Source organism: Leuresthes tenuis, unplaced genomic scaffold (assembly GCF_036924035.1).
Source record: "Leuresthes tenuis unplaced genomic scaffold, fLeuTen1.0.hap1 SCAF_15, whole genome shotgun sequence".
Classification (NCBI taxonomy): Eukaryota; Metazoa; Chordata; class Actinopteri; order Atheriniformes; family Atherinopsidae; genus Leuresthes; species Leuresthes tenuis.
The window spans coordinates 6,390,644-6,404,040 of record NW_027325369.1 but is presented as its reverse complement, the minus strand read 5'-3'; the positions used below and the strand labels follow the sequence as shown (position 1 = coordinate 6,404,040).

The window sequence follows — 13,397 nt, the reverse complement described above, 5'->3', positions numbered from 1 at the left end:
CTGGGCTTTTCTGTGTGGAGTTTGCATGAATTCTGCATTAGTGGGTTCTATCTGGGCATTCCAGCTTCCTCCCACGGTCCAAAAACTTGCATGTTAGGTTGTTTAGTGATTGACCTTAGGAGTGTGCATGCATGGCTGTTTGTCTCACTTATCTGGGATAGGCTTGAATAGAATTAAGTGGGTATGGAAAATGGATGCCGTTTGGAAGACTCATTGCATTTATTGTATTTTTTTTTTATGTGAAAAAAGGTGGAGTGGAATCACAGGACTCGAAGTAAACTTGAGAGTACTGTTCCACTTTGGCAGCCAAGGAGGATGTCAAGTGTATACAAGAAAAAGGAAGGGTTTGTACTTTACCTCCCATTGTACTTTGCTACTGCTGCTTTGTGAGGCTTCCTGCTGACTTTAACTCCAGCTGACTTGTCTGAGCAAGGCAGGAATGTTTGGATTTATACGGGCTTCAGTGAGACTGTCCTCCTTCCATCCCTACACCCTTTTACAGTTCCCAGTAACACGAGCCAGATGTTGCTCTATGGATGATACTGGTTAGAACAAAATGAGCCAATAAACAAGAGACCGGAGAGAAAAGAGCAGTTTGAGAAGACAAAAGGGGAGGAAGTATGTAAAGCCGAGTATGATTAGTCAGGAAAAACGGGGACAAAATACGGAAACGTTTAGGGTGAAGGAGGGTAGATTTCGACAGAAAAGTGAAAAGAGGGAAGAAAGGAGGGGTGGTGTTAAAATAGCTTGAGAGGATCTGGCAACAGGAGCTAAGGGTTATGGAGAGAGGTACAAGATGAAGAGATAACGAGGGAGATAAAAGTTGGTGCATGCATTCTTAGCACTGTGTGTGATATTATGTTTTCCAGCCAATCTAGAACAAAAACAGTGTCGTAAACAGGCTTTGTGTGAGACTTCCTCCTTCGAGAAGGAACATTAGGTGGGAACACTGCTGCTTTTCCTGCTAGCATGAATGAGTTTATCAGCTTTTTATAACTCCTCCCCTAAGAGTATGTTAGACATCGCTATGTCTTACAGTTTTTATATTCCTTATGAGACCAAATTGTCTGCTCATTACTGTCCATCTGCAATTTACTTGGTGCCGTTGGGAGACTCAAAGCTTTGCAGATTATGTAATAGATATTCCATACATTGCGTCAGTGTTGCCAGTCCCTCACGTACATATTGAATTAATAATGACTTTATTTGGTGTAAAAATGTCTACTTTTTGGACAAATCTGTTGTGGATGGATGTAAACACTGCTGTGTTCTTGTATGCAACACAAATTGACAAAATTACATTATCGATATAACTGAGGACATTCATCCTTACAGTTAAGCGCAGGTTAACTTAAATAAGGTCAAATTAAACCCACAGACCTGAAACAAATGTGACCTCTCAATCCAGAGACGACTGTATTCTTTACCTTTTTGTTACAATGGACTTCTTTGAGAGTATGACAAGTGCAGTCTGTTGTTGTATTTTTAAATAATGTCTCATTAACTTAAGCTTTATTTTGTTTGTAACCTCAAAGCAGTCAAGTTTACACCGTGGCAGTGGTGAAAGTCAAACATAACACCTCCTTGGTGTTATTGTAGACACGTATGTATTGTCATTATATATCTCGAGGGAGTAAGCCATATACTGAGGGTAACATAATTCGAAGAACCACGAGCGAAACAAAAGCACACCATATTCACAAAGCATTCCATGATGAGGCTGTGGCAGGACAACTGTGGTCACAGCCCTGAAGTGAATGAACATGCAAACCCGGTGCGTTGATGCTTTTTCTGCTTGTGCATGGAGAGAGAGAACACTGGACAATAAGTGGCCACACAACATTTTTGGAGAGCATGCCAGCAGGGTAAGATTTGAAGCTGGGGAGACACTGCACAAAAAACTTAGTCTTAACTCATGCTACATTTTTCTAACTCATTCAGATATAAGGCTTCATTGAAAAAGGCATTTTAAAACCTGAGCAGTGTTTGAACCAGCTTCATAACACCTAAGAGTTTCCTGCATGACTTAAAACTGTACATTTAAACTTTTGTTTCTCAGGCAGCATCATATAAAAAGAGAGGGTGAACTTTCAGATGTTAATGTAAACAAAGACCGGTCTGGTCTGAGAGGAAGATATGGACTCACACTGCCAGCATATGGAGCTCACCTAATCATAACTGCCGAGCTCACCTGGTGTATCAATAATTCAATAAACTTTATTCAAACAAGACCAAATAAAGTGTTGACAAAGCAAAAGCCGGTGTTAATTTGTACAGTTCTAAAATTAAAACTGCACTGTTGGCTTAGTCCATCCATTCATCTATTTTCTATACCTATTTAATATAACTGAGGGTTGCAGGGAGACTGGAGCCTATCTCAGCTGCCATTGGGCGAGAGGCAGGGTACACCCTGGACAGTTTGCTAGTTCATCACAGGGCCACACGGCGATGAACGGAACAACCATCCACACTCACACTCACTCTTAGGGTCAATTTAGAGTCAGTGGCTATCTTAATTCTAAATGTGTTGCACTTGTTGTAGTGGACATTTTTAATTGATTTACCCTATCCTGGAGATAAACTGCTCAGTCTTTTCCAATTGACGAAACAGTTCCAGTAAAAGTTACGGCCCGTTGACACCTTTTAATGTCATGGTTTCATTTATATGTCATAATTGGTGCAATCAACACAATTCCTTTGAGTAATCACAGGTCAATTTTAGATGTGTAACAAAAAAGAAATGTAATTTCTGTTATGGAAATACCGATGTTAGCCTTCTCCTAGTACCCTCTTTCTTTTTATTTACCAGGTTAAATTACATCTGCATTATGTCATCGTTATCCCTTTTCTTCAGTTTCTACATTTGAGTACATTTGCAGTCGGATGATTACAGGAAAACATCTAACATATCATTACAAGAGCTCTTTAGCAGACTAGGGAACATGTATCTAACTAAAGGAGGATAGACTTATCACAAGGACAATGCAGCTCATAAAAGTAAAATGTAGAGATTTAGACTGAGGGATAACGTAATCTCTCATCTGTTGTCAATATGAACACATTTTGTAAATTTTAGTTTGTCACATGACACTTTAAGTTCTAAGATATTCAGAACTTGTTTAAGCCATTTAGCTTCAGTCTTTTTGCAACCGACAGGTGTTGAAGGCATTCACTGAAAACCAGTGTGAGGGAAGGTGCACCATAAACGATGCTTTATCTCCATTCAGTATGCCTCCATCATGCATCATCAAATGACTCCTCTGGTGCGTAAAGCGCTGGAGGCTGCAGGTATCATGGGATTCAAAATTCAGGTTTGGTTTGAGAGAGGTAATCTGTACTGTGTCATAACTGCTGTGACTGGATGGGTCATTTTACTGTCCAGATATGGAATAAACTACAGATTATTTAATACTCCACATCCTTGGTCCTTCTCTTTGTCACAGGTTCCTTTGACTATTTCAACAATTTCTCTTTGCTATGCTCTTAGTGTATGTGAGCACATGTTGTGTGCATAGACTTAATATTACAGATGGACTCTGACTGTTAAAAGTACAGCCAATGTTGAAGTTTCTTTCTAACCAGTTACACATGACGTTTCTGTAGTCAGAGCCAAGAATTCTCTGGGCCACTCAGAAAAGCTCGCTTTTGTTGTCAGTTTATTTTTTACTTATTCTTTTGGTCTCACTGTCACTATCAGGGTGACTCATCTTAGAAACGGAGCGAGAGCAGATCCATGTTGTGAGACTGTTGTTCATGGCTCCGAAGCAGATTATAAGAAATGTTATTCATGTGAGCCAGATTAAAACTGTAAAACTCCCTGCAGCTTTCAGCAGCTTACATATCGGGAAAACAAATAATCTGAGTCACATGAGCAAGAAAAGAATGTGACTTTGTCACCTTAAAGCTGGAGCATGAACCCGGCCTCAGTCTTTTCTGGCCATTCTCTGACTTTTCAGTTTGTTTGTTATTAAATTAAAATTGGGACAAATTGCATTTTTTTTTTTTTTTAAATCTTTTTTGTTCTAAACTTTTACTTTTGTTTGAATGAGTACATTTCATCTGTTATCTACATTTGACCCTATAATTCATGCGTCATGTGATGAGCCTTGATTTGTTTTTGTGAAAAGAGGATTTAAAAACTGGACTTTCCTTCCTCCTGTTCTGCTGCATCCTGTAGGGATGGAGCAGTGTTGCTTTAATAATTATAGGGTCATTTGAGTGCACACACATTAGAAGATAATCATATCTTCTAGATTAGTGTAACCTTTTATTAAGGACTACATCATGCTGTCCACTGAACAGCTTGTAAATGCAACATTATTATCACTGAATTGTCTACTTGGAACCATAAACTTGATACCTGAACTTGCAGGAACTTGATACATTCCCTTTGATGCAGACTCATTAACCAGGACAGTGTCATGTTTCATAATGCACCACATAGAGCACTCGGTGTAGATCAAACATTTATAGATTATATGTGGCCTACCTCGTTGACTCCTCTGTTCTATGATAGTTTTACAACATGTGTATAGCTGTATTAATGAATGCATTTTTCTTCCATAGAAAATTTGTTTTAAATGCTTTAATTTTTTGAATCCATGAATTTATGAAGGTTTTTTATTTTTATTTCTACTTCAACTCAATTTAGAACATTAGCTGCTATGTGTTTGGTTTTATTTATCTGTTTTGGTCGTCTGCCGTTGCAGCTGTATGCTTTTGGTTGAAATTGATTTCCTTTCACCTTCACAGTACCCATCTATGCTGGGTTTCAGCTTGGCTCTCTGCTGGTGTCTGCTGGTCTGCTCCAGCCGAATCTACATGGGAATGCACTCAGTTCTGGTAAGTGTTCACTTACATTCTCGCAGATGATGCCAGTCTGGCCACATGTAGTGCAAGCTTAGCACTATCATATACTTTTAGACATGATACCCAACTGGCAGGAAAAAAAAGTGTCTGACCATCAGCCACGATAACTCCAGAACTGGGCCATTTTAAGTTTTGGTGTCACAAACACAAGGTCCTGTGTAACTAAAACTCAGAAAACCTGCACATATTCACAACACATGGTTTTGTCTGAGCAAAACTAGCCTTTTCATTTAGAATGATACATTTTACTTGGATGCATGTTGTAATGATAGATCCTTGCATGTTGACAATGGATGTTTGCCAAAAATAATAACAATCACAACAGTCACATCAAATTATTTTCCAAGTAGGCCTTGAAGCAGCTAAAGATAGACTTGACATTTTTGTCATTACAATGGTAAATGTCTTTGGTATTTAAGCACAAACGGAGAAATACTGACAAAATGTCAATACAACCTCAAAGAAAAGGCTCCAAAAATGCTCTGCAGCAAAAACAGTTTGAAACTGCGGGATATATATTTAACACCTAATTTTTATATTTTATATTAAGTGTATTCTATGCCTTTTTTTGACAGAAGTTGACTTACTGTCAGAACTTTTTCATTCAGAATGTCATAATCCCACACAAAGCAGTTTTCTGCTGCACACAGAAGTGGCATGTTTCATTTAAAGGTCCGTTCTCAGTGTCTCTACACTGGAGACTTCAAGTTGCAACATCACACTTATCTAAGTTGTATATTGATGGAACAGAATTCTGCTTTTGTGTACTTGTTTTGTGATTCCGAGTCGTTCATTAGTGCAGATAGGCAAAGGTTAAACTCCTTCAGTGGTTGATAATAAACTCTGCACTTAAGTGATTCTCAAGAGCAAGACTCAAACGTTCAATTGCAGGAACAATAAATAGAATGCATGGGCACTTTAAAATGTCTTTGCTGTATGTTGTTGTTTATAGGAAGGTTGTGTAAAAGGAAAACTGTCTGCAGGAGGTGTAATCTGAACTTTAGCCTCCAAACAATAGCTTTTCTGCGTTAACCCCTTCAGATCCTCATGCTAAATAAGCATTACTTTACCTTTCAAGATGTAATGTTAGTGTTGCATTCTCATTTTTAATACATGCTAACAATGATTTACAAAAGTCAATTATTTACAATAAAATATGTTGGTTTAACCTTGTTAATGTTTATTTAATCTTTCTGTCAAGGAAAATGAGCATTTAGGGTCATGTATGTTAGGTAAAGACCATTTACTTACTTTGACACCCCTCTCTATCAGAACCTGCTGCTCCAACTGTTCTTCTCTTCCTTATATACGGTCTAGAAACCATGATAACCAAGGAAAAGTCTCAGGAAGGCATAAATATTTGTGCTCTTGTCAGTTCTCTAAAATTTTTCCTTATTGTCAAGTCTTTAAGGTGTTTGAAATACTCTCTCATGAGGTCTTGCTTGAATAAACGCATAAAAGATTAGCATCAGCTTTCCAGTCTAATTTTAGTCAGTTTTCATGACCCTTAGTTGTTTCTTACCTGAAGGCAGACAATTCAAGGTTTTAAGATTTCCAGAAAAGCCCCAGGTTTTAGAAGACAAAAAAAATCCAAAGCCTTATGTAGGAATATGGTTTAGCTTGCGTGAGATAACATCTGCCAGATGAGACCCTATGTTGTCTGTGCAGTGTATAGTTTTCAATGTAAAAATGCTGGGGGAACCTATTTTCAGCTGCATCACGAGTGTCTTTTGAAGTTCTTGTGGGTTTCGTGCAAACAAATTCTGCATGTAGCACTTGCACATCTCAGCTAATCTGGAACAGCTTCTCTTTTTTATCAGCATGCTTAGACCTGTTGTTGGTGGATCAGATCACGAAAGGCGAGAATTAGAAGTTCACAGTGGGAAAACTTCAGGGGATCATTTGTCCATGTCAAAACTTGCTTGTACATCATTTATTGGCCTGATCTAACGTGACTGAGAGGTTGTGTGTATATCTGAGGAGCCCTTCAGCACTACAGTGTTATGGGTTGCCAAGAGATGGATTTAATGTCCTCAAATGACAACTTAAGAAAGAGCAGAACACCAAATGTTTGAATTAATTAAAAAAAATATTATATAATATATTTAGTTAAATGATCCATTTTGGGAAAATTTAACTAAATGTTTGTAAATGTGTGGTCTTAATTTCCACTAACAAAATATGATTTGCCTCCGACACTTTATAATGTACCAGCAGCTCTGAGATATTCCAAAAATCAGTCCCACACTAATATTTCGTTGGACCGGCCATAGCTCTGATTATGGCACACATTCGCATCGTTTTGTAAAGATTCTGCAATGTCACAACATTTATTTCCATCCAGAGTTGCATTAATTTTTCCGCCAAGATCTTGTGGTGATGACGCGAGAGTCGGTCTTCTCCAGCACATCCCACAGATTCTCAGTGGGGTTAAGGTCTGAACTCTGTGTTGGCCAATCCATCTGTGAATCTGATGTCTCATTCTCCCTAAACCACTCTTTCACAATTTGAGTCCAATGAATCCACACATTGTCATCTTGGAATATGCACGTACCATCAGGGACGAAAAAAATCCACTAATGGAATAACCTGGTCATTCAGTTTATCCAGGTAGTCAGCTTGATGGGCACATAATGTTGGGCACATAACGTTGCTGAACCTGGACCTGACCAACTGCAGCAACCCCAGATCATAGCACTGCCCCCAGAGGTTTGTATGGTAGGCACTCGGCACGATGGGTGCGTCACTTCATCCGCTTCTCTTCTTACCCTGATGCACCCATCTCTCTGGAACTGGGTAAATCTGGACTCATGAGACCACATGACCTTATTCCATTGCTCCAGAGTCTAATCTAACCCTTGTAAACTGAAGCCTTTTTTCTATTAGCCTCACTGATAGGGGGTTTTCTTAAGGCTACACAGCTGTTTAGTCCCAATCCCTAGAGTTCACTTTGCATTATGTGTGTGGAATTGCTCTTACTTTCACTATTAAACATAGCCATCCATTTTCTGTCTATCCATCCATTTCAAGGCTGCAGGGGGGGCTGGAGTCTATCTGCTGTCATTGGACGAGCGGAAAGTTACACCCTGTACAGGTCGCCAGTCCATCACGGCACTGAGAAATTCATCTCAGCAAATATTTCTTCATCTTACCACAGTTGTTTGTACATTGAAATTTGTTTTATAGAACCTAAATAAGGTTTAAAAGTGCAATATAAACATTTGCAGTATTTTTGTATAATTTCCTTTGATGGTTTATGAAGTCAGTCGTGGTGTGCTTCCAGAGTTTGCCTTGCTATTGCAAAACCGAAAGTCTCTCATGACACCGTTGTGTCAGTGATGGATGGTGGTGTAGAACCAGCTGACATTACAGCATGCTGGCTGCCCTCCCAAATGAACTTAGAAGGTAACTCCACAACATTGACTTTTTTCAAGGGCTTCTTGTGGCTGCCTGTGGACGACGTTGTGGTTAAGACCTCCACCTCAATAACCACCCATACATCTGTCTGCTTAAGTTTAACAAGACTTTTTCCAAAGAAAACAGTTTGCTGAGCTCAGTAAATTTACATTTCAGTATACAGAGTGCACATTATAGGAAACAGGCCAATAGCCATCTTGTTGGATTGTGTGACTTCAGACAGACTTAATGTTTTCTGGTATTTAACTGGATTTAAGGGCATCCTTGACAAAGCACCATAACTGTAATCACCATTTGACATGGGGAAAAAAAATGTTTGAGAAGCAGCATGGCCTGGGAGGGTGTTCATTACTTTAATTAGATTTATTCAAGACAGTGCTTATATCATTACTTAATACCGGTGCATTAGTTTTCACACTCCAGATAATTAGGTATAAAATCTACTCAATCTGCTGCGGAGGAGAAACATATGACTAAAATTAAACTGCAGGAATTGCAGTGTTTTGTTTACAGCACAAAGCATGAATGGCGGATGAGGCTTCCTACTTATCTGTAATAACATCTGTTGTTGTGTTGACATCTGTGCTACTAACTATCTTTTATTATTATTTATTTTAGCATTGTGCAAACTTGCTTGCTACTAGATCTCTGGAGAATTACCTGCTGTATTCACTTATAGACTCAGTCGAATCTTTCCTGAACTTAAACCTGGAGAAGTGCACGAGCAGCTCTGCGATCTTGATCTACTTGATTGAATGTGGACCTGGGGAATTGCATTGTTCAGTTTGAAGTTGCGTTGACAAGTGAATCTTATATGTTGCCTAATGGCTGATTTATTATGGCAAATGGTAGACTTGATTAAGTAGCAGAACTCTCAACTGTTCTATGAGTGGTTGTTTCATTGTACTTTGTCACCAGCGGTGGTTGTGTATAATTTTTCATCTGATATGCACTTTGCAAGGTGCTGTGTGTTCTGTTCCATGACTGTATCCTTAGATGCCAGTGGTAGGCCAAAACTCACCAGTGCAGAGCTCCCTTCCACATTGCACAGTTGTTCCCTGGATAACTGTTGCATCAGATAGAAGCAAAATGTCTCCAAACTGAATGGAGGGCACTTAATTTTGTACATCTGCCAATGTTTCATTTTGTATAGCTGCATTATCCTTTAGTTCAAGCGAACAGAACTGCTGCTATGCACAAATTTACTGTTCACTGATAACCGGTAACTGAGAGCTAGAAATCATCAATATTTAAATCATCAGCTTGACGTTTGTCGTCATGCTGTAGAAGCTGACAAAATGAGTCCAGAAGCCACCAAATATATCAAGAGACAAGGCAGTCTCAGAATGTACATCACAAAGATTTGTGTGCTTCACTACTAGTCGAAAGCACACAGTTTTACATATTACAGACTTCTTTCGTCTTGCTTTAAGAGCCAAAATTTTGGTACTAAAAAACAATATTAACAATGAATGTCAAGCTGATAACCGGAATACTGCCAGTGTGTGTGAGAAACTTGGAGCATCTTAGCCTTCATGTGTATTGAATGAATAGAACTGATCCCAGGGATATCCAACCAGTTGTTCAAAAGTTCACAGATTATATTATTTTTACAAACTATGATTATTTTGTTAGTTGATTTAAAAGCATTGTATATCAGATGATAAAAAATTTCAAATGTTTTTCCCATGCTACTTCTAGCCCTGTATGAATGTGACAGCTTGTGGTTCTGGATAAAATCTTTTATCTGCAAGTCAGAAAATTCTGTTTTTACTTCCTGTGGATTGAATAATGTCGGTAACTATAGCAACAGTTGTCTCCTACAGTAGCAATCTCCCAACAACAAGACAAGCTAGGGCCCTGAAATTTCTACCTGCATTTTGACTAATTGACCTTTCGAAAGTACCCTGAATTACCCGTTATTGTCATGATGTGTGTTTGAAACTGACTTGAGTTAAAACTCGAAATAACAATGCGCTAACTGCAGGAAAAACACAAATCACCGCAGACAGCTATGTTATGTTCTCTTTTGATTTGTGGGAAAAGGGATCTCAGAAACATAACATTCAGGTTGACCCTCAGAAGTTAATTTATGTGACATCAGATCAGTTTGTAAGTCCATATGCACCAAGCTTGTTTCCACAAGATAACACTGTAGGATAGCTGAAGGCTGTACGAGGGCTGTTGTGTTTCAGGGTGTGGAGCTTAAATACATGGTGAGTCATTAGTGGTTTACTTTGCCATTGCGTTTCAGGCAATTACTGTACTCTGGAAATCATCATGCCAAATGAAACTTTTTCTTCCTTCTTTGTTCCACAGAAAGAGCTAATAGACAATCAGCTGTTCTATCACTGACTATGTTATGGGCAACTGTAAAGTATATACCAGACTTTTACATTTTAAGGTCCAGAAAATGTATTTGAATTTAGGACTATACAGGGTTTTTATTTAATTTAATATTCTTTTATTTTATTCTATTTATTTATTCATTTACATGAGATGAAGATATCATATTCCAGTTTACATATTGTAACATATAAATGGGAGAATTAGCCGATTAATGACTCATGCCCACAAATCTGAGTTACATCCACATCCCGCAAAACACAAAGCATTAGCCTCCTCTGGTTTCTCCCATGCCTCAGAAGTTCGTGTTTTTTTTTTTCTTGGGAGAAGCAGAGGAAACAGTTATCGAATCATGAACCAGATAAGTCACAGTTACTTGCAGCTCCTCTGGTTTTTAAGACTGCTTTAGTTCTTTGAGGCATGAACCTCAATGTTCCTCATCTGTCAGGTTCCAACATTGTTATATAGCAGTTGACAGATGAGCTTTGCAGAATGAAGTCTTGTCATGGACCATTAATTATTTTCAGTTTCCACCCTAAACTTTTGATGGGAGTAAGACCCAGACTGCTTGCTGGCCATGTCGTTAAATTTCCTGAAGAAAAGTTTGAACGCTCTTTGCTCTGTCGCAAGACGCATGATAATCCTGAAAAATGACCTCAGCGCCACCAAACTTCTTTTCAATTGATGGAAGGAAAAGGTGTCAACAATTTCAGTGCACACCTGTGCATGTACTGTAGAGGCAATGATTGCATCTTCCCTTGGTCCATAACCTGATTTTTAAACATATATCATCAACGACTGTGTCGTCTTTATACATTTCATTGGACCTGCACTAAACAAAACGCTTAGTATCATTTCTATGCCAATGCAGATTGTCGATTCATCATCAAATATCCCTTTCACCCAATCATTTACACTCCTAACCATTTTTTTTTCTTTTTAGGCATTTTACATTTGGCTTTCAGTTTGGTAAAATCATTACTTCCTGTTTCTGTCTGTTTGTTTTATCATTTCTTTTTTTGCGTGCCTTTTCTATTTTCAAGGCATATTGGTTTCAGTTTTTTGTCTTGATGCTTCTACCTGGGTCTACCTGTCTGTTTCCCTTTTTCAATCTTCCCATTTTGCTTGCACCTGCTCTTAATGATAGACAGATCTGACTGTGAATAACCAGCGTCTTTTGCCATACTTGGAGATTATTTAGCCTCTTGAAAAAATGATGCAGTCCTTCCTGTCTTTTTCCACTCACAGCTGTCCTGCTCAGGCCACATTCCTGCCAATCAGCCAGGTGTAACACCTCATTAACCTTGCAAACACTGTTTGAATTTCAGACTCATTTGCATATTTAGATTTGGGCAGGTATTTGAGAATTAGATATTTTTTTCTATTTTAAATTATTGGGGGTTTTTTTGTTGTTTTTTTTTTTTTTTTTAGACGTGTCACAAAGCCAGAATTTTTTTTGTGTGTCATATCTGTTTGTTTATTTTGTCTCAATAACATGACTTATGAGTTTGCCAGTGATTTTGGAAGCATAAATGTGGAGCGTGTCTTTATTTAAAAAATTACAGACGTAAAGAAATAAAAAAAAATATGGTCATTACAGAAATAAAGCTTTCTGTCTGTCCCCAAGACGGAACTGATAAAGGTTTGTAGCAGCAATAAAGGGACAAATCTCAGTTACCGCTGGAGAGGTTTACCTTTCCATTACCTCACTGCCTACTCTTGTAAATTGGTAGAAGGTAAAAGTGTCATTGTATTGGATTGTGGGCTGTCGGCAGGACATGAGTTGCCACTGAATCATGAGCCAGTAAGTGACGGAAGCTCTGCATCTCTGGCACTCCATGTTCTAGATTAGTGTTTAAACGTACCTAAATGTGCATTTAAGCAGCCAAATAGATATTTACACTGTAGCAGGGACGTCTGTTTGCTTCCATTGTGGTTGTTGAAGCAGTCACAGCTGAAATGGCTGTTTGCCAGCTGAAATAAGACTGCTATAAAGTTACAGTAACCTTAGTAACCTCGACCCCAGCCTGTATTGCTCTTGCACTTGGGGTGTGTTCTTAAGCTGCCATGATTAGTGCCTCTGTACTGTCTTTCAGATCAGCCTTTTCTAGTAACTGTAAGGACTTCTAGATATCTGCCACTTCTTCCATCTGTCGGTGGTACATGCCGGGCAGAGGCTTATACTTTCATGATTTTTTCCTCCTCTCCCTTGGGTTTCAGATGCCTGAGACACTCAGCAGTTCATCACTGGGGGGCCATCTTCCTGATGTATTCCTGGATCTTTGTTGTTTCATCCTGCATAGTGGCTCTGACGCTCACTAGGCCTCCCTCCTTTTGCTTAGTGTACTCCTCAGGGTGCTTGACTTGGGAATGAAACCCTCTTGATATCACTGGCTTCGATCTCCTTATTTTGGCCAGGGCCAGGTTATTATTTCAGTGGGGAATCTAATTACTGGCAGGGTGTATGTGTTAGAGGCATAAACTTTCTTCTTTCCATTCTTCAGGACCTGCCTTACTACTCCTTACATAGCTTGATGCAGTCCATGTAGAGAAGGTGACTGATGGTTGTTTAAATTTGAAACCAGGATCCATAGCCACTCTTTGTGAAGCTGTGACTGAGGGGGTTCACGGCTATGCAGAAGAGCATTGGGGACGGAGCATGTCTTAGGTAGATATCACACTTGATGTTCACTTGTGCATTTGGCTTGAAATTGGCCATCAGGGTTGTATTTATGAGCTCTTATACCCTCATGTATTTAGCCATT

General features: G+C 38.9%; 1 protein-coding gene across 2 annotated transcripts in view; it reads left to right on the top strand.

Moving 5' to 3' along the window:
- Positions 1–13,397, top strand: part of sgpp1b (sphingosine-1-phosphate phosphatase 1b) — a 29,942-nt gene that overhangs the window by 5,352 nt on the left and 11,193 nt on the right. For both annotated transcript variants that reach the window (XR_011907705.1, XM_072365480.1), the window contains exon 2: positions 4,753–4,842. Coding sequence is in view for 1 of the 2 variants with exons in the window: in XM_072365480.1 (XP_072221581.1) it covers positions 4,753–4,842 (90 nt within the window). In the remaining variant the exon portion in view is untranslated. The remainder of the gene's footprint in view (positions 1–4,752; positions 4,843–13,397) is intronic.